Genomic DNA, 21,350 nt, shown 5'->3' with positions numbered 1-21,350 from the left:
TAAGAAAACCGTTTTCTGACAAAAAATGCGTAGGAGCATTGTATTTAGCAGTTTCCACTTGAAAAAGGCATCATTTTTGACCGTCTCAAAAATACTCCATAAGACATTTGCATTGTTGTCTGAAAGACGGAGGGAAAGATGGAAGAGACCTGAGAGGACAGAGATAGCTCCATGGCAGAGCAGAAATGTGTGAGTATCCAGGCTACTAAGATTGCCAGCAAGGAAAGCACAGGAGGGGCTGGTGGGGTCTGGAGAGTTGCTGTGTAAGGAGATGGACATAATGCCCACATTCCCCCTTGAAGAAAATACGTGTTATGTATTGTGTAGTGTGAACTGTGACATGAGCTAATGGTGTAAATGTTGTGTGTTGCTCGGCGGTAGGGAGAGTTTAGAGTCAATAGTGACAGCGACATCAAGGAGCATCGCACAGGGAGCAGGCTCCCTCTGTGCTTCCATCGGCACAAAGCGATGTGATCGCGTTGTGACGATGGTCTCCATGGTGACCCCCAGCCACAAGATGGCCGCAGGGTCTTTCAGGGTCCTGCAGGGAAAGGTGGCCTGTGAGCGCCTGTTCAGAGGAGGGGCTGACACACCTCCTTCCCTGCCTGTCAGACGCTGCAGTGCTGAAGCATTGCAGAGTATCAGGTCAGCGATCTGTCACTGTACAGTGATGTCCTATTTTGGGACAATGTAAAGAAGTAACAAAAAAAGTTATAAAAAAGTGTAAAAATATAAAAGAAAAAAAATCCTCAAATAAAGAACAAAAAAAAGAAAGAATATTAATCCAATAAATACATTTATTTATGTAAAAAAAAAATAAACAAAAAGTGCACATATTTTGTATTGCTGCATCTGGAACATCCCGACCTATAAAACTGTCCCACTAGTTAACCCGTTAACCCCTTCAGTGAACACCGTAAAAAAAAAAGCAAGACAAAAAAAATGCTTTATCATCATACTGACGAAAAGACAAGTGTAATAAAACGTGATCGAAAAGACGAATGTAAATAAAAATGATTCCACCGAAAACATCATCCTGTCTCAAAAAAAAAACAAAAAACAAGCCGCCATACAGCTCCAGCAGTGGAAAAATAGCTCTGAGAATAAAGCGATGCAAAAATAATTATTTTTTCTCTAAAAGTTTTTTTTGTGTAAAATGGCCAAAACATAAAAAACTATATATATGTGGTATCGCTGTAATAGTACAGACCCGAAGAAAAATGCTGCCTTATCAAATTTATCACATGCGGAACGGTATAACCCCCCCCCAAAAAAATCAGAATAGAAAGCGATTAAAAAATGTAATGTGCCCAAAAATGGTACCAATAATAACGTTAGCTCGTCCTGCAAAAAAAAGAAACTGTCGCATGACTGTCAGCAAAAATATGGAAGAATTATATCTCTCAAAATATGGTGAGGCAAAAACTTGTTTCTGCATTAAAATGCGTCTTTTAGTGTGTGACAGCAGCCAAACATAAAAACCCACTATAAATCTCGTATCGTTGTAATATTCTCGAACATCCTTATGAGCACCTAGCCACCAAAAACGCCGAGTAAGTAGATCCGCGGAAGGCCGGGATCGCACATGCGAGAAATACAGCCGAGTCTCGCATGTTAATACCCGACACTGCAGCCAACACTCGGGAGAGGAGCGTGCAGCTCCATGTATTGGTATGCGGCTGCACGCTCCGCTCCCGAGTGCCGGCGGTAGTGCCGGGTATTAACATGCGAGACTCGGCCGTATTTCTCACATGTGTGATCCTAGCCGTAGCCTTATTCCCAGGATGTCCGGCCAACACAGTATCATGATGTTCACGGAGGACTCTATCGGTGTACTGAGGAGAAATTGCACAACAAATTTTTTGGTCCATTTTCTCATGTTATCCTTGTGAAAGTAAAAAAAAATAGTTCTAAAGGAACATTTTTGTGAAAAAGAGTTAATTGTTGATTTTTTTTCCCTTCCACATTTTATTAATTCCTATGAAGCACATGATGGGTTAATAAACTTCTTGAATGTGGTTTTGAGCACCTTGAGATGTGCAGTTTTTAGAATGGTGTCACTTTTGGGTATTTTCTGTCGTATTGTCCCTTCAAAGTCACTTCAAATGTGAGGTGGTCCCTAAAAAAAATGGTTTTGTAACTTTTGTTGGAAAAATGAGAAATCGCTGATCAAACTTTTAACCATTATAATTTCCTAACCAAAAAAAATGTTTCAAAAATTGTGTTGATGTGAAGTAAACATGTGTGAAATGATTTTATTAACTATTTTGTGCCATATGACTCTCTGATTTAAGGGAATAAAAATTAAAATTCATATCAAAGAAATTTTACACTATCATGAAGTACAGTATATATTTAAAAAAAAAAATCAAACAATCTCAGAGTCAGTGGGATCCATTGAAGTGTCCAGAGATATGACCTCATAAAGTGACAGTGGTCAGAATTGAAAAAAATGGCCTGGTCAGGAAGGCGAAAACAGGCTTCATGGTGAAGGGGTTAAGAGAAAGCCTGTGCTGCATCCACTTTCGCTTCCCCCTGAGATGGGACATCCCCAGCCACGAACGTGCGGCAATTTTGTAAACATCATAAATCATATCAGAGAAAAGTGTACTCGAGAACCACATCTATAAACAATGGTATCAAATTTTTATTGATAAAATAGAGAATTCACAAAACCAGTTTTAGGCCATGTTCACACGATCCTTTTTTTGATCCTTTTTTTGATCCTTTTTTTTTCAGGTCCTGATTTGGAAAACCCGCAGTGCAAAACTGCACTGCTGATTTTCCTGCAGTTTCTTCTGAAGATTCCTCTGCGGGTTTTCAACAGCACTTTCCTATTGGTGCCTGTTGAAAACAGGAGCTGAATCCGCAGAAAGAAGTGACATGGTACTTCTTTTTTTCTGCAGGCAAATCCTCGCAGATTTGCCTGAGAAAAAAAGGATAGTGGGCACAGCGGTTTTTGTTTTCCATAGAGTAACATTGGACTGTACCCTGCATGGAAAAAGGACCTGAAAAAAAAAGGATCAAAAAAAGGATAAAAAAAAGGATCGTGTGAACATAGCCATAAGCCATGTAAAAGAAGTGGGAAACCACCAGGTGGCGCCACAACCTCATGTACAGGAATCAGTTAATAAGTTAAGATAAACATATTGTCAATTGAAAAGCCAAATCATAGCTATCAATGATAAAAAGAGTGCCATTCATAGATTTAATCACATGAGAAAATACACGTACATCAGAAGATGGAATAGTGTAATATCATACCTGTGCAAGACTGTGGTGCCAAACCCAGGAAAAACACCAACGTACGTTTCGGCGTCTGCCTTCTTCTGGGGGTGAGAGCAACCATTTATCGTATATCCTAGATACACCAATCGGACGATACACGCACATATGAGAACTAATTATGTGATGTATTATAACTCAGACTGAGACAATGGGTGGACCATGTATGGGGCACTCATTATCATTAGTGGCGCCTCCCAAAATGGTGTCCCAATCACATTAGGAAGCGCTCCTCATTTCCTATAATTTACTTACTCCCCCTGTATGTCGGCTAATAATATTCCCAGGGTGGGTGGGTAATAACAAAGATCACATGTGGCATGCATCAGGACGACATGCAAAAAAGACACATGCCACGACCGCACCAGGGAGGGCAGTCTGATCACGTGACCCGACAGGCACCGCCCATGCAGCACATGAGCGCGAGCCGGGTCTAGAAAGATAAGGCCAGGGATGCGCACACTCAGCATGACGGCGTGCGTGTGCGGCGGATCCACAGTAGGTAAGGCTTCTTTCACACTAGCGTCGGGCTCGGCCCGTCGCAGTGCGTTGGGCCGAGGTCCCCGACGCTAGCGTTGTCCCCGCCGCACAACGGGGGCAGCGGATGCATTTTTCCAGCGCATCCGCTGCCCCATTGTGAGGTGCGGGGAAGTGCAGGGAGGTGGGGGCGGAGTTCCGGCCGCGCATGCGCGGTCGGAAAAGCGGACCGTTGTGAGGAAAAAACGTTACATGTAGCGTTTTTTGCTCCCGACGGTCCGCCACTGCACGACGCATTCGTCGCACGACGGGTGCGACGTGTAGCAATCCGTCACAATGCGTCGCTTCATGTTAATCAATGGCGAAAAAACGCATCCTGCAAACACTTTTGCAGGATGCGTTTTTTCGGCAAAACGACGCATTGTGACGGAATGCAGTTAACGCTAGTGTGAAAGTAGCCTAAGTATCCAAAAGAAAAGCCTTCCAAAATAAGAGGAAGATACATCTGAAAGAAACCAATACATTATAAGGAGCAGACCATACTTTCCAATATCATAGCGTCAAATACCAATACATCAGTACAGTGCATGAATACTATGAGATCCGGATTCTAGATATATTATGGTAACTCCAAGGGACATGCACAGCACTGTAACAATAGGATCTCACCATTCAATATTGGAGAGATGTTCCATCACATACACATTATCCAATGCAATATAGATATCCTTAAAAAAATGGGGGATTCAGACAAAGGAAGGCCCTGCTTGTTCTGAAGATAACATCCAAGAGCTCTCTTGTTCCAGGATCGACCGTCCAAATTGAACAGATGACCCAGATTGGAAGGGATGTAAACCACATTAATAGTATATAATGTTGTACTCTGCAAAAAATAAATTAAAAAAGCAAATAAAATTAATGTTAACAGAAAATATGAAAAATAAAAATATAACAATAGTGATAAAAGAGGAGAGAGGAGACGTAGAGGAAGGGAGCGAAACTCATATTTCAGTCCACTTTCAGATTTCGATCCACTTGGTCTTTAACTGTTTGAGCAAATGACTGGTTTGACCCCCACGTATACCAACATGATCCGATCTATACCCCGGACTTTTCGCCCACTAGGATCATTGTTATGAATGCTTTTGAAGTGCCTCGGTAATGTATGAAGGATGTTTCTTTCTCCGCTGTCCTGTAGGTTGCTCCTGGCTGTGGTTTTGTCTCTAGTTCTTTGGATCTCTGGATCTCTTGGCTGACTGGATATTCGGATGTTTGTTGTTACAGAGGCATATCCCCTTTTTATAGATCACAACAACTGTTCTCGGACTCTTATCTTCAAAGCTCGTGTAGTGAGTCCCATATGTCCTTTCGGGCAGGGGCACCTTGTATATAACTGCTTTAGTAGAGCAGGTGATAGACGGAGCCATTTTTTACTCTTCTTTTCCACCAGATGAGTGGAAGGTCGTGACACGCTCTATATTGGGGCATGTAGCGCACCCTAAATAAGGATGACGCCCTCACCTGGGGCCACGAGTCCGGATAAAAGACAGACAGGGCTGATCATTTTGGCCATAATGGCTCTGCACCAATATAGCTCTTAATTTCTTACTACATCTTCATGTTATGTGTCGGGGCATAAGAGATGGAGTACTCGCCCTTAGCTACCGCCCCTCACCACATTATAGTTCAAAAAAACATCTCTAAAAATCTGTTAAAAATGTCATCTTGTTTTCCAGCTCAGTCCGGTGCTGCATCCACTTCCGCTTCGCCCTGAAAGGGGTATCCCCAGCCGCGACGTTTGGTAATTTGGTAAATATTGCTCAATACAGTGCTGACAATGGTGTAAATATTGGATGTAAACATTCCCTCTCTGGTGTCCCCCTGGTGGATGTCCTCATATGACCTGGAGCGTGGGAAAAAGTTCATGAGAACATCCACCAGAGGGCGCCTCACCGCGAATGAATGAAATGTAGGTCAATGACCTACATTTCATTCATTCGCAGGGGAATTACAAGCACGGAGCACAGCTGCATTTGCAGGGCTCCTGCTTGTAATATTAGTTAACCCCTTCAGATGGATTACATCGTTGGACCTGATCTGACAGCAGAAGGTATGTATCTTGTGCGTTTATTATGTTGCCAAGCGAGGGACTGCAAATGGATTTGAGAGAACAATAAATTATTACAACAACCGCTGTGTTTATTTCATTAAAATACTTTTCACTCATGTGTGTGTGTGTTTTTTAACCCTTTCCTACAATTGGATTAATAATGGATAGGTGTCATAATTGACGCCTCTCCATCATTAATCTGGCTTAGTGTCACCTTACAATAGCAAGGTGACATTAACCCTTCATTACCCCATATCCCACCGCTACAGGGAGTGGGAAGAGAGTGGCCAAGTGCCAGAATAGGCGCATCTTCCAGATGTGCCTTTTCTGGGGTGGCTGGGGGCAGATGTTTTTAGCCACGGGGGGGCCAATAACCATGGACCCTCTCCTGGCTATTAATATCTGCCCTCAGTCACTGGCTTTACCGCTCTGGCGGAGAAAATTGCGCGGGAGCCCACGCCAATTTTTTCCGCCATTTAACCCTTTATTTTAGCAGCTACAGCGCTGAAATTTTGCACATGCACACTACTAACATTAGTAGTGTGGAATATGCAAAAAAAATGGGGATATGAGATGGTTTACTATATGTAAACCATGTCTCATATCATGTCGGGTTTGTGCAGGAGAAATGAAAAGCCGGCAATTGAATTACCGGCTGTTCACAGATATCGCGCTGAATGAAATCTAAATACAGAATATATATATATATGTGTCTCAATGACATATATATATATATATACTGTATATATGTTTTAATGAACATTTGAGCACATAAATCCATTAGATGTCGGTTTTGCAAGCCTGCGCAAAAATCTCGCAGTACGGATGCCATACGGATTACATACGGAGGATGCCATGCGCAAAATACGCTGACACACCCTGACTACGGATCACTATTTTGGGAACATTTCACCGTATTACGGCCGTAAAATACGTGGCGTATTGTCTTACGCCGAGTGTGACGCCGGCCTTATACTGAGCAATGTTTACTCTGCCGGTGTGAAGAATTCTTTTGCAGGCGCTGTGGTGTGGAACCCCGCCAATATCACGCTTTTCACAAACGCTGGTGCTGATGTCTTCCCCAATAAATCCCTGATATAGATGGAGGTAGGTGTTACAGGAGTATACTCATTTTAGGATTACATTTCCAATAAATTTGGTCCCACACACAGTTGTGCTCAAAAGTTTACATACCCTGGCACATGTTTGCTTTCTTGGCCTTTTTTCTGAGAATATGAATGATAACACAAAAATTTTTCTCCGCTCATGGTTAGTGGTTGGGTGAAGCCATTTATTGTCAGACTACTGTGTTTTCTCTTTTTACATCATAATGACAACACAAAACATCCAAATGACCCTGATCAAAAGTTCACATACCTTGGTGATTTTGGCCTGATAACATGTGAATCGCCCACCAGGGCCGTTGGGTACTCGATTCCGGGTCCGGTACTTAAAGGGGATGTCATGGTGGCTGCGACCCGGTTCGTGGTCCTGGGCGCCCAAGTTAAAGGGAAAGGTCTTTTAGGGGAGTTGTAATAAAGTTTGTGTTCATGACGCCACCTGTGGTATTCGGTCAGTGGGGACCGACACTACTTAAAGGGGTCCTGGTTTACTGGAGACTTCAGGTATCCACAGTCAAGGGCACCAGATCACAGGTATAGGCAGGGTCCGGCCGGCTTGGAAGCGAATTCAGATTACCCTCTACCAGGTGGAGTTAAAAGACTTCCTACCAGCGCGGTGGTGTAGTCCCTTACTGCCTATGGCTTCTAGCAAGGTCCTCACAGTTCTCTCTGTCCTCCATAAAGGTGGGACACAAACCCGTATGACAGGTGGCTCGAGCCTTTTTATAGGGTCTCTATCATGACCCATGTCTCCTGGGTGTTAGGGCGGACAGGTGATGTGTAATCCAGCTGTCCTGCCGGTTTCTGCTGTGCCTCCTAGAGTCCGACACAACCTCGCTCTTCCAGCTACTGGTGTCTGCGCTCTGCAAGGAGATAGCTCTGTCGCAGCTGTCCTCCCCTGTTGTCACTCTCCTGTGCTTCGCTCTCCTGCACGCTCACTAAACACTGTTCTTTCCTTCTGTATATCACTATCCAGGAGCTGCAGTACCTCTGTCTGCACGGCCCCTCACACGTCCTTGTGCCTCAGACTGCTCCAGTCTGTTGTCTGGAACTCACTAACTAGCTTTCCCTCCAGACCAGAATATATATATAGGGGAGCGACCCCTAAGCAGGATCAGAGTTCCCCCATCTGGCCTGGAGTGTGAACATGTTGTGTGCTTTGTGATTTACCTGATAACATGAATCCTTCATCGCTTCCAAGCGTGACATCACTCTCCCTGTGAGGAAAGCAATGCCACTGTGACAACCAGGACCCTGGTATGTCACACATGCACAGAAGTTGATACAAATGGGTTTGAATGGCTACTAAAGGCAACATCCTCACCTGTGACCTGTTTGCATGTAATCAGTGTGTGTGCATAAAAGCTGAGTGAGTTTCTGGGATCCAGACACTCTTGTGGAGCGCCCCCACGTTAAGGGCAATGGGGTACTCGGTACCGGGTCCCTCTGTCTCGGTTCTTGGGATGTCACGGTGGCCCGACCCGGTCCGTGGCCCTTCTGAGGGGAGTCCACTTAAAGGTGAAGTTTGTCTGGTGTTCGTGACGCCACCTGTGGTGTTCGGTCAGGATGACCGACGCTGCTTAGGGGTCCCCTGGGGTGATGGAAAGGCAGCTAGGTGGTATACCTTCCCACATGTGAAGTATGTCCCCAGGGCTTCCCAAGATGTGTAGGTGGTGATGGTGGATGTTATAAGGCGCAAAGAATAACGAGGACACAAAGGTTGCAGTCTCTTTACCTTTTACTGAAGACTTCAACGACCACAGTCCAGAGTACCGTTCACAGGGCAGGCTGAGTCCGGCCGGTCCGAAGGCAAATCCAGAGTTCCCTTAACCAGGTGGAAATCAGTAGCCTTCCTACTAGCGCCTGTGTGTTGTAGTATCTCCCTGCTGAGCACCACGGGATAGTCCTCACAACCTTTGTAGATGTTTCTGATGTTCTCTCTCTCTCTCTCTCTGTCCCCCAGATGGTATGGATAGGACAACCTGTATGACGGGGTAGGCCTGGAGCTATTTTATAGGGACCCTAGAGACGCCCCTCTCCCACATTTTTGCCTCCGTGTCTTCTTAGGTATTTGGGTCGGACAGCCAACTTGGAATTAACTGTCCTGCCGGTCTCTGAAGTAATGCGCAGAGTCAATTACTCCCTCGGTGTTCCGGCCACCGGCTACGCGCCTCAGAAGGAGGCTGCCGATCTTGGGGCAGAACTCCTCCTGGTATTATCTCCTTGTGCTGTGACTTAGTTTCTCACTCTCCACAATACCCTTCGCTTCCTGTCCTTTCTTAGGATGCTGCCGCAATGGGTGCAGGCGCAGCTCCGTAACGTTCTATCTCTTGCTAGGTCTCTACCAGGATCCCACCTCTGACAGGGACCCTCTGTCTGCAGCTCAGATGTTCCTCCTTCTCCCCTGTCTGCCTGACAGGTCCTCTCTGGGTCTAACCCAGGCAGCTTCTGACTGACTTCCTATCCAACCCACCAGTTTTACCCGTGTGTGAGGAGTGGCCTAATAGATAGAAGCAAGGCTCCCCCTGGTGGACTGGAGTGTGAAGTGTAGTGTGTGACTGTGATACCTGGCAAGGTGAACTCCTTTAGTACCATCAGACATACTATCACTCCCCCTGGTGGAAGAGCGACATTACTGCAACGACCAGGACTCTGGGGCGCTGCACTTGCATCTTTCATCCAGCCACTGACATTTCTGGATTGTGAGTCATGGGGAAAGCAAAAGAATTGTCAACGGATCTACGGGAAAAGGTAGTTGAACTGAATAAAACAGGAAAAGGATACAAAAACAAATATCCAAGGGATTGATAATGCCCGTCAGCAGCATTCAAACTGTGATTAACAAATGGAAAATCAGGGGCTCTGTAAAAATTAAACCACGGTCAGGTAGAATAACAAAAATGTCATCCACAACTGCCAGGAAAATTGTTCGGGATGCAAAGTAAACCCACAAATAACATCAGCTGAAATACAGGACTCTCTGAAAACTAGCGGTGTGGCTGTTTCAAGATGCACAATAAGGAGGCACTTGAAGAAAAATGGGCTGCATGGTCAAGTCACCAGAAGATAGCCATTACTGCACAAATGCCACAAAGTATCTAGCCTATAATACGGAAAACAGACAAGCTTCACAACTACTGGAACAAGGTAATTTGGAGTGATGAGACCAAAATTGAACTTTTTGGCCACAACTATAAACGTTACATTTGGAGAGTGGTCAAGAGGGCCTGTGATGAAAGGAACACCATTCCTACTGTAAAGCACAGAGGTGGATCGCTGATGTTTTGTGGATGTGTGAACTACAAAGGCACTGGAAACTTGGTCAAAGTTGAAGGAAAGATGAATGCAGCACGTTATCAGCAAACACTGGAGGCAAATTTGCACTCATCAGCCCAGAAGCTGTGCATGGGATCTACTTGGAAGTTCCTACATGACAACGATCCAAAACACAAGGCCAAGTCGACCTCTCATTGGCTACAGCAGAACAAAGTGAAGGTTCTGGAGTGGCCATCTCAGTCTCCTGACCTCAATATCATTGAGCCACTCTGGGGATATCTCAAGCGCGCAGTTCATGCTAGACAGCCCAGGAAATTACAGACACTGGAGGCTTTTTGCCAAGAAGAGTGGGCAGGTTTGCCATCTGAGAAAGTAAAGAACCTCGTCCACAACTACCACAAAACACTTCAAGCTGTCATTCATGTTAGAGGGGGCAATGCACGGTATTAAGAAATGGGGTATGTAAACTTTTGATCAGGGCCATTTGGCTGTTTTGGATTGTCATTATGATTTAAAAAGAGAAAACACAGTAGTTTTACAATAAATGGCTTCACCCAACCACTAACCATGAGTGGAGAGAAAGTTTTGGTGTTATCATTCATATTCTCTGAAGAAAGGCCAAGAAAGCAAACATCTGCCGGGGTATGTAAACTTTTGAGCACAACTGTATATCCAGAATGGGGATCCCTTGTCCCCTTCCCTCATCCTGACCGATACCGCTGCTGCTGTAGATGAGAAGGTGGCCGTGCATGTACAATCACTTCTATGGGAATTCACCAGATGGAGTGTGTTCCCGCTGTTTTTTTGCTTATTGGGCTGCAAAGATAATGTCCCTTCTACACATGTGATGACTGCAGCCAATCACTGGCTTTGGTAGTGTCATGGTTAGCAACAGTGATTGGCTGCAGCGGTCACGTGTGTAGTTGAGACCTTAGCATGGAATATCTATAGCAGGTAACTGCTATAATCCACCAATGACTCATTTTTATTGATCCCGGAGAATCCCTTTAAGCCAAATATTTCTAAATACTTCCTTGCTACACCTGCTCTAAGTTTCATAGTATTTCCTTATCCGTTAGAAGATGTAATCCGTAGGTGGCTTTTCAGATAATGCCGATATAATCCTGCCGTTATAAGGGGATTTCTCCATATCGGGCGGTGGCCGCTCCTTACACCCATTGGATTGCTTTATAAGGAGTGTGGCAATAGTGTGAGCTGTGCCAGTCCCAGTTATAGCAGAGACGGAGACACCAGGAGACTGTGCCAACATGGGCTGGTACATGGTGGCTGAAGTGTTACTCCTGATGGCGTCCGCTCGCTTCGCTTGTGCAGGTAACGATCTGAGCATTGATATAAAATATAACATGGATGTGATTTCGGTATAATTACAACCCCCGCACGGTTCATCTTCTCTCCTCCGCAGACTATCACTCTCATTATTTCTACATGACTCTGATCTCAGATGATCCCACGTCAGACTTTCCTTCATTCACAGAGACGAGGACACTGGACGACATCACTCTTCTCTGGTACGACAGTGACGACGAAGTGATAGAGCGTCGCGTGCCCTGGTTCAAAACCCAAAATCAGACTTTATGGTTTGCCAGTATTAGCTTTTATCGGTTCCAGATGGCTATGCAACGGAATCTACACAACATCCAAAATTACCACAACCATACAAAGGGTAGGTAGCACTGCAATCATTTCATATTGTATTTATTTTTTGTTGCACTGTGGGCAGCACTATAAATATATTCAGCACAGTGGCTCAGTGGTTAGCACTGTAAATGTATGCAGCATGGTGGCTCAGTGGTTAGCACTGTAAATATATTCAGCACAGCGGCTCAGTGGTTAGCACTGTAAATGTATGCAGCACGGTGGCTCAGTGGTTAGCACTGTAAATATATTCAGCACAGTGGATCAGTGGTTAGCACTGTAAATATATGCAGCACGGTGGCTCAGTGGTTAGCACTGTAAATATATTCAGTACGGTGGCAAAGTGGTTAGCACTGTAAATATATTCAGCACGGTGGCTCAGTGGTTAGCACTGTAAATATATGCAGCACAGTGGCTCAATGGTTAGCACTGTAAATATATTCAGCACGGTGGCTCAGTGGTTAGCACTGTAAATATATGCAGCACTGTGGCAAAGTGGTTAGCACTGTAAATATATTCAGCACGGTGGCTCAGTGGTTAGCACTGTAAATATATGCAGCAAAGTGGCTTAGTGTTTAGCACTGTAAATATATTCAGCACGGTGGCAAAGTGGTTAGCACTGTAAATATAGTCAGCACGGTAGCACAGTGGTTAGCACTGTAAATATATGCAGCACGGTGGCTCATTGGTTAGCACTGTAAATATATGCAGCACGGTGGCTCATTGGTTAGCACTGTAAATATATGCAGCACGGTGGCAAAGTGGTTAGCACTGTAAATATAGTCAGTACGGTGGCTCAGTCGTTAGCACTTTTCAGCTTTGGGGTCCTGAGTTCAAATCCCACCAAGGACAACATCTGCAGGGAGTGTGCATGTTCTCCCCGTGTTTGTGTGGGTTCCCTCCGGGTTCTCCATTTTCTTCCCACACTCCAAAGACATACTGATTCGGCGCTGTGGAATATGATAGCGCTATATAAGCGATGCATAATAAATAAATACACGTTTTTAGACTAAACATTGCACATTTTTTTGTACAGAAAAAAACAAACTAATTGCACAATCAATACATAAAATATATTTTGCATATTGGTTTCTTTTTTACAGGACCCAAAGTGACACCATTAAGCCGTGTTCACACAAATCAACTGAGCTGCATTTCTTCTGCCAGTGTCTGCACCCCAATATGCAGTAATAATCTGCTCTTGCTGCATTTTCCATTGTTTTCCCCTCTTTTTATCTTTTTTTTCATGCCGTTTACCCTTTCTAGACATTATTGGTGCAGATTTGCCCAGCGTTACAAGATGTGTTGTGCAGAAACTCTGGGATTCTGCACTTATAAACACCATTGCATTTTTTCATGCATAGAAGTCTATAGGTAACAAGCGCACAGTTCTGCACATCTTGAGTTTTCATGATACAACATTGATTTTGTCTGAATTGTTTTTTTTATACCAAACACCACAGTGAAAAAAGCCTGAAAATTTACCCCGTGTGAGAACACGACCTAAGGCTGTGATCAAATGTTACAGCCGTGTTGCGGTGTTTGCCACAATCGCAGTAGAGCTGCAACTTTTTTTTTTTTAACGATTTTGGTAAAAAATGCAATGAGGCCACGACTTGTGTAGCTTGTTCACACTGAGCGTTTTTTGATGCTTTTTATGACAGTGGTTTTTTAATGCATTTTTTCTGAAAGAAAAACTTTGGCAAACACAAAAAGTGCAGAAGAAATTACACATTTGTTAGCGTTTTTACTGATAATCCATTTTGTTCTGCTGAAAAACTTTCAAAGCATTAACATGCTTTTTAAAAACTCATCAAAGGTAAAAAAAAAAAATCCAAGGGAAACACTATATTACTTAATGAGTGCAGAAATGAAATAAAAAAATCACCAAAAGCTCATTGTGGTAATGTAGATTTTTGCAGTTACTGTAAAGAGCTTTTTTTCCTGCAAGGAAAACTACACAGAAAAGACAGTAAAAAAATTTCCATAAAAAATTGGAAATATGAACATTTGTAGTCCCACCGCTGTGTCTATCTGGAGGACATGTCACTGTTTTCGCGATAAGTCAAGTTCCTACGGTTGAAAAATCAGAAGAAAAGGAATGTTAAATATATGGGTACAACATATAGGAGGACTATTGTGGTTTACAAGATTATCTTCATAAAGTAGTCATTATAGACAAATACAGAATACATCAATAAAATACAGAAGGAGAAGATTTATTTCTTCTCCTGTCACAGCCCTTTTCGGCAGTTTGTGTGTATATGAAATAGCTCCTCTGTCATTGAGACATAGACGACCTCGGCAGCTATGCTTCTTCAGACTGCAGCACTTTCTCATACATGACCAGGACAGGCTGCTGTTTGCATTTTGTGATAGGGTCCATTTTATTACATACTCAGAGAACCCTTGATCAAGACTAGTTGTTACTTATCTGCTTGTTGTGTCTGGTGCCGATATCTGACGGGAAAGAGGTGTCACAGACCGCTCCTACTGGCGATTCAGTGGCTTCGGCTGACATCACACAGACAGAGCAGCTCTTCCTCTTCCAGGCTGCTTTGTTGATGGGATGTGACTGCCGATGTCATGCTGATTGACAGCTGGCTCCCCGCGGTAAGGCAGAAGGGAGCTGGTTGACAATCAGCATGCCGTTGGCTGACAAGTGAGGACGTACTGGGCCGCAGGCCTTTAAGGGAGGACAACATGACAGGGTTGAGTGGGCCTATAGGGAGTGAACAGAAGGGTGGGGGTAAAAGTCAGGAGTAATGAGGTGTTTCGTTTCAAATCGGGGTTCATGGATTGGTTTAGTGGGAAAGTAGGCGGGTTTTAAGGGGTGTTGGGGGGGCTGTTATAAATGGGGACACCCATTTTGGTGAAGCAACCATTGTGGTGCCCTCTTAGCAGCAGTACAAGCTATGGAGGTTGAGGTAATATTACAGCATCTGCGGGATGAGGCTAGATCTAGGGGAGCAGGCTGGTTGCAGGCGTCTTTGCAGGGCCTGCTGCCTGTTGGGGGAACTGAACCGTCCCTGTCGCAAACAGAGGGCCGCCGGCCTCGGAGGTCTCGGCCTCCGGAGTGCCTGAGCCCAGAGGTTACCCCAAGGGCCCGGCGCCGCATGAGGAGCCCCTCCGGGGACCCTCCGGCTGCCGCAGTGCATCACAATACCAGTACGCGCTGCCAAACAGCCGGGAGGAATCCTACTGCTCGGCGGGGCCTGCAACGGGGGGAGGTGTCGGCCTCCCCTTCATCTGGATCAGCTCGTGCTACACAGGAGCCAGGCAGGGGAGCGGCCGGAGCCCAGCCGGGAATGGGCCCGGCTCAGCAGCACAGTGCGGCGCAGAGGAGCGGACGGGGGCCTGCTCGGTGGGCGCCTCCATCGCGACCACGGCAGGGAAGGTCCGCCCACTTACCGGGCACAACGTTGGAGCAGGAGCCAGGTACTGGAGCGGCGGGGGGGGCCACCCATCCGCCCCTACGCTCAGCGCGGTGAAGTGTGTGTACAGGCGGCAGCATCACAGGCCGCAGAGCGCAGAGCGGTTAGTGAGGGGCGCCGCCATAGCTCCGCCCACTTGCTTGCCGCTGCTGCAGAGAGTGCATGCGGCCTCTCTGGCACCGCAGCACACCTGGAAAACAGGGGATCAAGCTGGGGGGGGACATCTAGGGGAAGTTTGGGCATTGGAGGCTGCTAGGGGGATGGAGGGCGGGGGGGCAGCGAGAGTCAAGGGAGCCGGTCGTCGACGCAGTCTAGGCCCGCTCTGTGCCCTGAACTGCCAAGGGGCATTGCCGCAGACCGGGACAACTACACGGGACCCGCAGGTGCATCGTTTTCCCAGGATTGGCGCGTGGAGGATCCTCGACCCGCGAGCCCGCTTCATCAAGATGGACCGCAAACAATGGGACTGCGTCTGAATGCTGGACCTTTGGCTGCTGGGAACACAGCACCCAGGCAGCTAGGTGAGAGCGCCGTTTTTCCTTCCTTATTGCCATCACTAGCTCCTAATATTGATGGGGGAGAGGGGAGATTTCGGCAGGGGGGGGGTTAGTTTTGGCGCGGGTATTTTAATGCAAGGTTTGAACGATTTGTTTCGGCTTTGGGAATCTAGGGGTGGTCAGAGCGAACCGTCGCCACTGTCGGCTTGGCTGGGTAACGTTCGGGATAGGGGTGTTATGCAGACGAGCGGGTTAAGGGAAGTTTCTAGGTCAGGTCAAAGTACCCCGCAGGGACCTTCAATGGTTACGGGAGTGCTATCGGCGGGAGGCAGTGAGGTGTCGCAGCAGGTGTTCACGGCGCCGGAGAGTGGAGAAAAGAATAAGGATGATGAAGTATGGGTAGATGATGCGGCGAGGGGGGAGGTATATGTTTGTTTCAAGGGGCCCTTAGGGGCTCATCTGAAACCCGAGGTAAAAGAAAAAATATGGAAAGGGGAGTACGTCGAAATATTTTCGCTGCTCCCATTAGAGCATTTCAATTTGGATTTAGGACGATTCCAAAAAAGAGGACGAGGAGAGGAGAAGGTTCAGGTTGATCCCATGTACTTTCTCTAACTGGCTACAAGCATTTGCAATTTTTGCCAGTGTTATAGGAGAAAAGTCACCGGAAACTTGTGCCCCCCTGTTCTGTTATTTGGACATCATCGGGGAAGCGTACAGGGTTTATGGGGGTCAAGGGTGGCTTAGATACGACGAGCAATTCCAGCAACGTAAGGCGGTTCGTCCAAATATCCGATGGGATCATAAAGATATTTCTTTATGGATGAGGGTGACGGCACCAGTTAGGTCGGGTCTGGGATCGCAGTCATTTCTCGGAGGCACCGGGGGCTCAGGACAGTCAGGGCACTCGGTGGTCATGCAGAAGGGACTGTGTTTTGCCTTCAATGAAGGGACATGTAGATTTGGACAAAAATGTAAATTTAAACACGAATGTTCTTTATGCGGGGGTAATCACGGGGCATTGAGATGTTTTAGAGGAGGAAAGCAGAAAGGTTCAGATGGGTTTGACAAAAGGAGTGACGCCAGTGCGTCTGGCAGAGATGGAGCGGTTTCTAAGTAAATACCCGGATAGAGAAGCAGCATTGACATTGCACAATGGTTTTAGGGATGGTTTTTCGATTCCTTTTTTGGACGTTAAGGTGCAGTTGTTAACTATGAATTTAAAATCGGCTTATGAATTCCCTGAGGTTGTAACCGAAAAGCTGAGCAAGGAAGTGGCTTTGGGGAGGATGGCTGGTCCATTTCAATCCCTCCCTGTGAAGAATCTGAGAGTTTCCCCATTAGGAGTGGTCCCCAAGAAGGAGGCGAACAAATTTAGGTTGATCCACCATCTTTCATTCCCAAAAGGCTTATCTGTTAACGACGGCATTGACCCGCAACTGTGTTCCGTTCTGTATACGTCATTTGATACGGCTATGGATTGGGTGAGACACTGTGGTCAGGGGGATTTGTTGGCAAAAACTGATATCGAGGCTGCGTTTCGTTTGCTACCCGTCAATCCAGATAGTTTGCATCTGCTAGGGTGTTTCTGGGACGGAAGTTTCTATGTTGATCGTTGCCTACCAATGGGGTGTTCGCTGTCTTGTGCGTATTTCGAGATGTTCAGCACATTTTTGGAGTGGACAGTGAAGGAGGTTTCTGGACTCCGGTCGTGCATCCACTATTTGGATGACTTTTTGTTTGTTGGTTCAACGCGCTCCGCAGATTGCTTCATTCGATGGAGGGTGTGTCGAAGAAGTTCGGTGTTCCATTAGCAGCTGACAAGACAGTGGGTCCGGTAACGTCACTCAGTTTTTTGGGCATTGAGATTGATACGGTTGCGATGGAATGTCGGTTGCCGGAAGACAAGTTGATTGGCATGAGAATGGAAGTTAAAAGAGTTATTGGGCTGAAGAAGATGACCCTGCGTGAAATTCAATCGCTGTTGGGAAAATTAAATTTTGCATGCCGAATCATGCCGATGGGCAGGGCTTTTTGTCGAAGGTTGTCTTTGGCGACGGCAGGGGTTCGAGCACCGACACATTTCATTAGACTTCGGAAGGCGGTAAAAGACGACTTAAAAGTTTGGTCGCTTTTCTTGGACTCCTACAATGGGAAGTCATTATGGATTGCACCAGTGGTGCCAGCGGAGGTCTTGGGCTTCGTGATTGGTCCAGTTGGCGTTTGGGGTTTTCATTTGCTTTTCAAGGAGAGTTGGTTAGCATGTCAATGGCCGCCAGTTTGGGTTGAAAAAGGTTTATCTACTAATCAGTTGCTGTGTTTGGTTTTCCCAGTCGCGTTTGCATTATCCTAATGGGGAGCAGAGGTCCGTAATACAAAGATTTGTTTTGGTTTTGGAGTTGAAGGGGCTGTGAGAGCCATAAATTCACTGTCATCGTCGGATCCAGCGTTGCTGAAAGTATTGCAGCATCTGGTGTAAATAGGTTTAAGGTGTAACTTATGGGTCACGGCTAAATTTCGGCAGGATAATAATGCACTGGTTTTTGACAATCTTTCTTGTTCACAGTGGGATCGTTTTCCGGAGGTGGTGCCTCAAGCGGATCTATTACGTGTGGCCTGCCCAGAGGACTTGTGGAATCTTCCGCTGGGGCTGTAAGAGGGTTATTATCTAGATCCCTAGCGGCGGGGACTTGGTCCCACTACGTTAAGGCGTGGAACATTTGGGAGGATTGGGAGTCGTCGATGGGGTTGGGGTCGTCAGAGGATGAGAAATTGCTGTTGCTCCTCGGTCATAAATGGGATTCAGGTTGGTCAGTTTCAAAAGTTAATCATTTCCTGTCCGGTCTGGCATTCGGCTTTAAGTTAAGAGGGCTGCGTGATGCAACAAAATCATTTATGGTCCTTCAGGTAATGAAAGGGTGGCGAAAAGGATGGAAGGTTTTGGATGGGAGACGCCCTGTGTCTTATGACATTTTATTGACTTTGGGCGAACAATTGCTGAAGGTTTGTTCCAATCCATCGGAGGCTATATTGTTCAAACTGGCATTTTCCTTGGCGTTCTTTGGAGCATTTCGATTGGGTGAATTGGTCAGCCCCTCACGGCAAATTAAAGGAGGGCTGCTGGGCCGGGATGTGGGTTTACAAGGGGACAAGTTGGTTATCTGGTTGCGTCATTCAAAGACGGATGTGGTGGGTAAAGGTTGCAAGATTGTTCTTTTTGAAGTACCCGGCTCTCCTCTGTGCCCTTTATTATGTTTTAAGCAATTTACAAGGGGCTCGTTTTCAGATGACGATCCGTTGTTATTGCATGTGGATGGTTCGTTCTTATCTAGGTATCAATTCATTACGGTGTTTAAGCACTGCTTGGAGCGAGGGGGTATCTCGGCTGAGAATTTTTCAGGGCATTCGTTCAGAATAGGGGCAGCGACGGAGGCAGCCAGAAGGGGTTTAGGGGAGGAGTTGGTGCAGAGGATAGGCCGTTGGGAATAATCGAGGTTCAGGTCATACGTTCGCACGTCTTTGGTCTGACGGGTGTGGTTTGGGGGTAAATTTTATTAGGAATGTGATTTACGGTATTATGGTTGTGTTTTGTTGCCCCCCCTTTTTATTTTGCAGAGGAAAGGCCATTGCTCACGTGGATTCTTGGTCACTCATTCGTCTTCTGGGCGGCGTGGCGCGCGGACGTTCGTCCTGAAGGGAGGCAGTTGGGCGTAGAAAAGACATCGGCAATCATACGCTGGATTGGAAAGCGCAGAATGTCTTGGAAGCAGCTTTTGTCCGAGTTTCAGAAGTTTAGTCGTTTGGACCGGGCACCAGATTTGTTGGTGATCCATTTGGGGGGCAATGATTTGGGGAAATGCCCTTGTAGAGAATTGATTAATGATATCAAGTTTGATGTTTTGAGGCTATGGGCGATGTTTCCGCATTTGTTGGTGATTTGGTCGGATATCATTCCCATAAAGGTGTGGTATGGGGCTCGTTCGGTGCAGGGCATTAACAGGGCTAGAATAAAGGTGAATCGGGCGGTTTCCCGTTTTATGGTCCGGAATGGGGCTATTGTGGTTCGCCATGTGGACTTAGAGTCAGGAACGGGCGAGTATTGGAGAAAAGATGGTATCCACTTGAATGCCATCGGTTTGGACTTGTGGTGCTTAGCGGTGCAAGAGGGCATCGAGAAGGGGTTGCTGGTGTGGCGGGACATAAATGTTTGAGGGGTCAAAACATTTATGCTGGTGGCGGGGGGAAGAGGTCCTCGAAGTTGGTGGTGCTGAGAAATGGCGGCATGGAAGGGGGGGGGAATTTTGAGATCCTGGACTCCCCCTGGCGTGGTTTAGAATGGAGAGGAAATTGGTGGTTATACGACTGAGAGAACTGGGGCCGTGGGATTCTGGTGGATATTGGCCGGGCGAGTTTTAAACGTCTCTGAGCTGGTGCCTAGCGGCTAGAGGCAGAAACACGACCTGGAGGCCAAACGAGGGAGATTTGGTACGAGTTGGTTTACTTGTTGTGGCTTCGAGGACCGCCTTCCCTGGGGTTTTAATGTTAAGCAATTAAATTGTTATGTTTGAATGTTAATAAAAGGCTGCTGTGGCCAATTTATCCAAATAAATGTTTGATGAGTAGTCATTGGGGTTGGATTAAAAGAGTGTATGGGGGAGGGGTTGTAATGGGTTTAAGAATTAATGATTGGTTCAAGGGAAACTCACGGGCATCACGAATACCCAATGTCAAGTGAGGACGTACTGGGCCGCAGGCCTTTAAGGGAGGACAACATGACAGGGTTGAGTGGGCCTATAGGGAGTGAACAGAAGGTGGGGGTAAAAGTCAGGAGTAATGAGGTGTTTAGTTTCAAATCGGGGTTCATGGATTGGTTTAGTGGGAAAGTAGGCGGGTTTTAAGGGGTGTTGGGGGGGCTGTTATAAATGGGGACACCCATTTTGGTGAAGCAACCATTTTGGTGCCCTCTTAGCAGCAGTACAAGCTCCCACCCACCCTCCCTTAAGGTTGAAGAATTTTTTCGATTTATCTGGGGTCTAGGATTTCGGGATATGGGTTAGAGCAAGTTTGATAGGGATTTGATCCATTTCGCGATGGGTTTTTTGGGCGAGTACGCTTTGTCGCGGCAGCGGGGCGGGGGGAAGAGGTCCTCGAAGTTGGTGGTGCTGGGAAATGGCGGCTTGAAAGGGGGGGGGGGGGATTTTGAGATCCTGGACTCCCCTGGTGTGGTTTAGAATGGAGAGGAAATTGGTGGTTATATGGCTGAGAGAACTGGGGCCGTGGGATTCTGGTGGATATTGGCCGGGCGACTTTTAAGCGTCTCTGAGCTGGTGCCTAGCGGCTAGAGGCAAAAACACGACCTGGAGGCCAAACGAGGGAGATTTGGTACGAGTTGGTTTACTTGTTGTGGCTTCGAGGACCGCCTTCCCTGGGGTTTTAATGTTAAGCAATTAAATTGTTATGTTTGAATGTTAATAAAAGGCTGCTGTGGCCAATT

At 46.3% G+C, this 21,350-nt stretch overlaps 1 protein-coding gene across 5 annotated transcripts in view; it reads left to right on the top strand.

Moving 5' to 3' along the window:
• LOC143809479 (major histocompatibility complex class I-related protein 1-like) overlaps positions 1-21,350 on the top strand; it is a 124,403-nt gene that overhangs the window by 85,191 nt on the left and 17,862 nt on the right. For 2 of the 5 annotated variants that reach the window (XM_077292554.1, XM_077292556.1), the window contains exons 1-2: positions 11,493-11,601; positions 11,765-11,953. In XM_077292554.1, coding sequence (XP_077148669.1) covers positions 11,538-11,601; positions 11,765-11,953 — 253 coding nt within the window. In that variant the 5' untranslated portion in view covers positions 11,493-11,537. Of the gene's footprint in view, positions 1-11,492; positions 11,602-11,692; positions 11,954-21,350 lie in introns of those variants that run through there. The other 3 variants (XM_077292555.1, XM_077292552.1, XM_077292553.1) reach the window with 3 other exon arrangements.

This window comes from Ranitomeya variabilis, chromosome 2 (assembly GCF_051348905.1).
Source record: "Ranitomeya variabilis isolate aRanVar5 chromosome 2, aRanVar5.hap1, whole genome shotgun sequence".
NCBI classification, from domain to species: Eukaryota; Metazoa; Chordata; class Amphibia; order Anura; family Dendrobatidae; genus Ranitomeya; species Ranitomeya variabilis.
The sequence above is the reverse complement of the archived record's forward strand: the minus strand, read 5'-3'. Positions and strand labels throughout refer to the sequence as shown.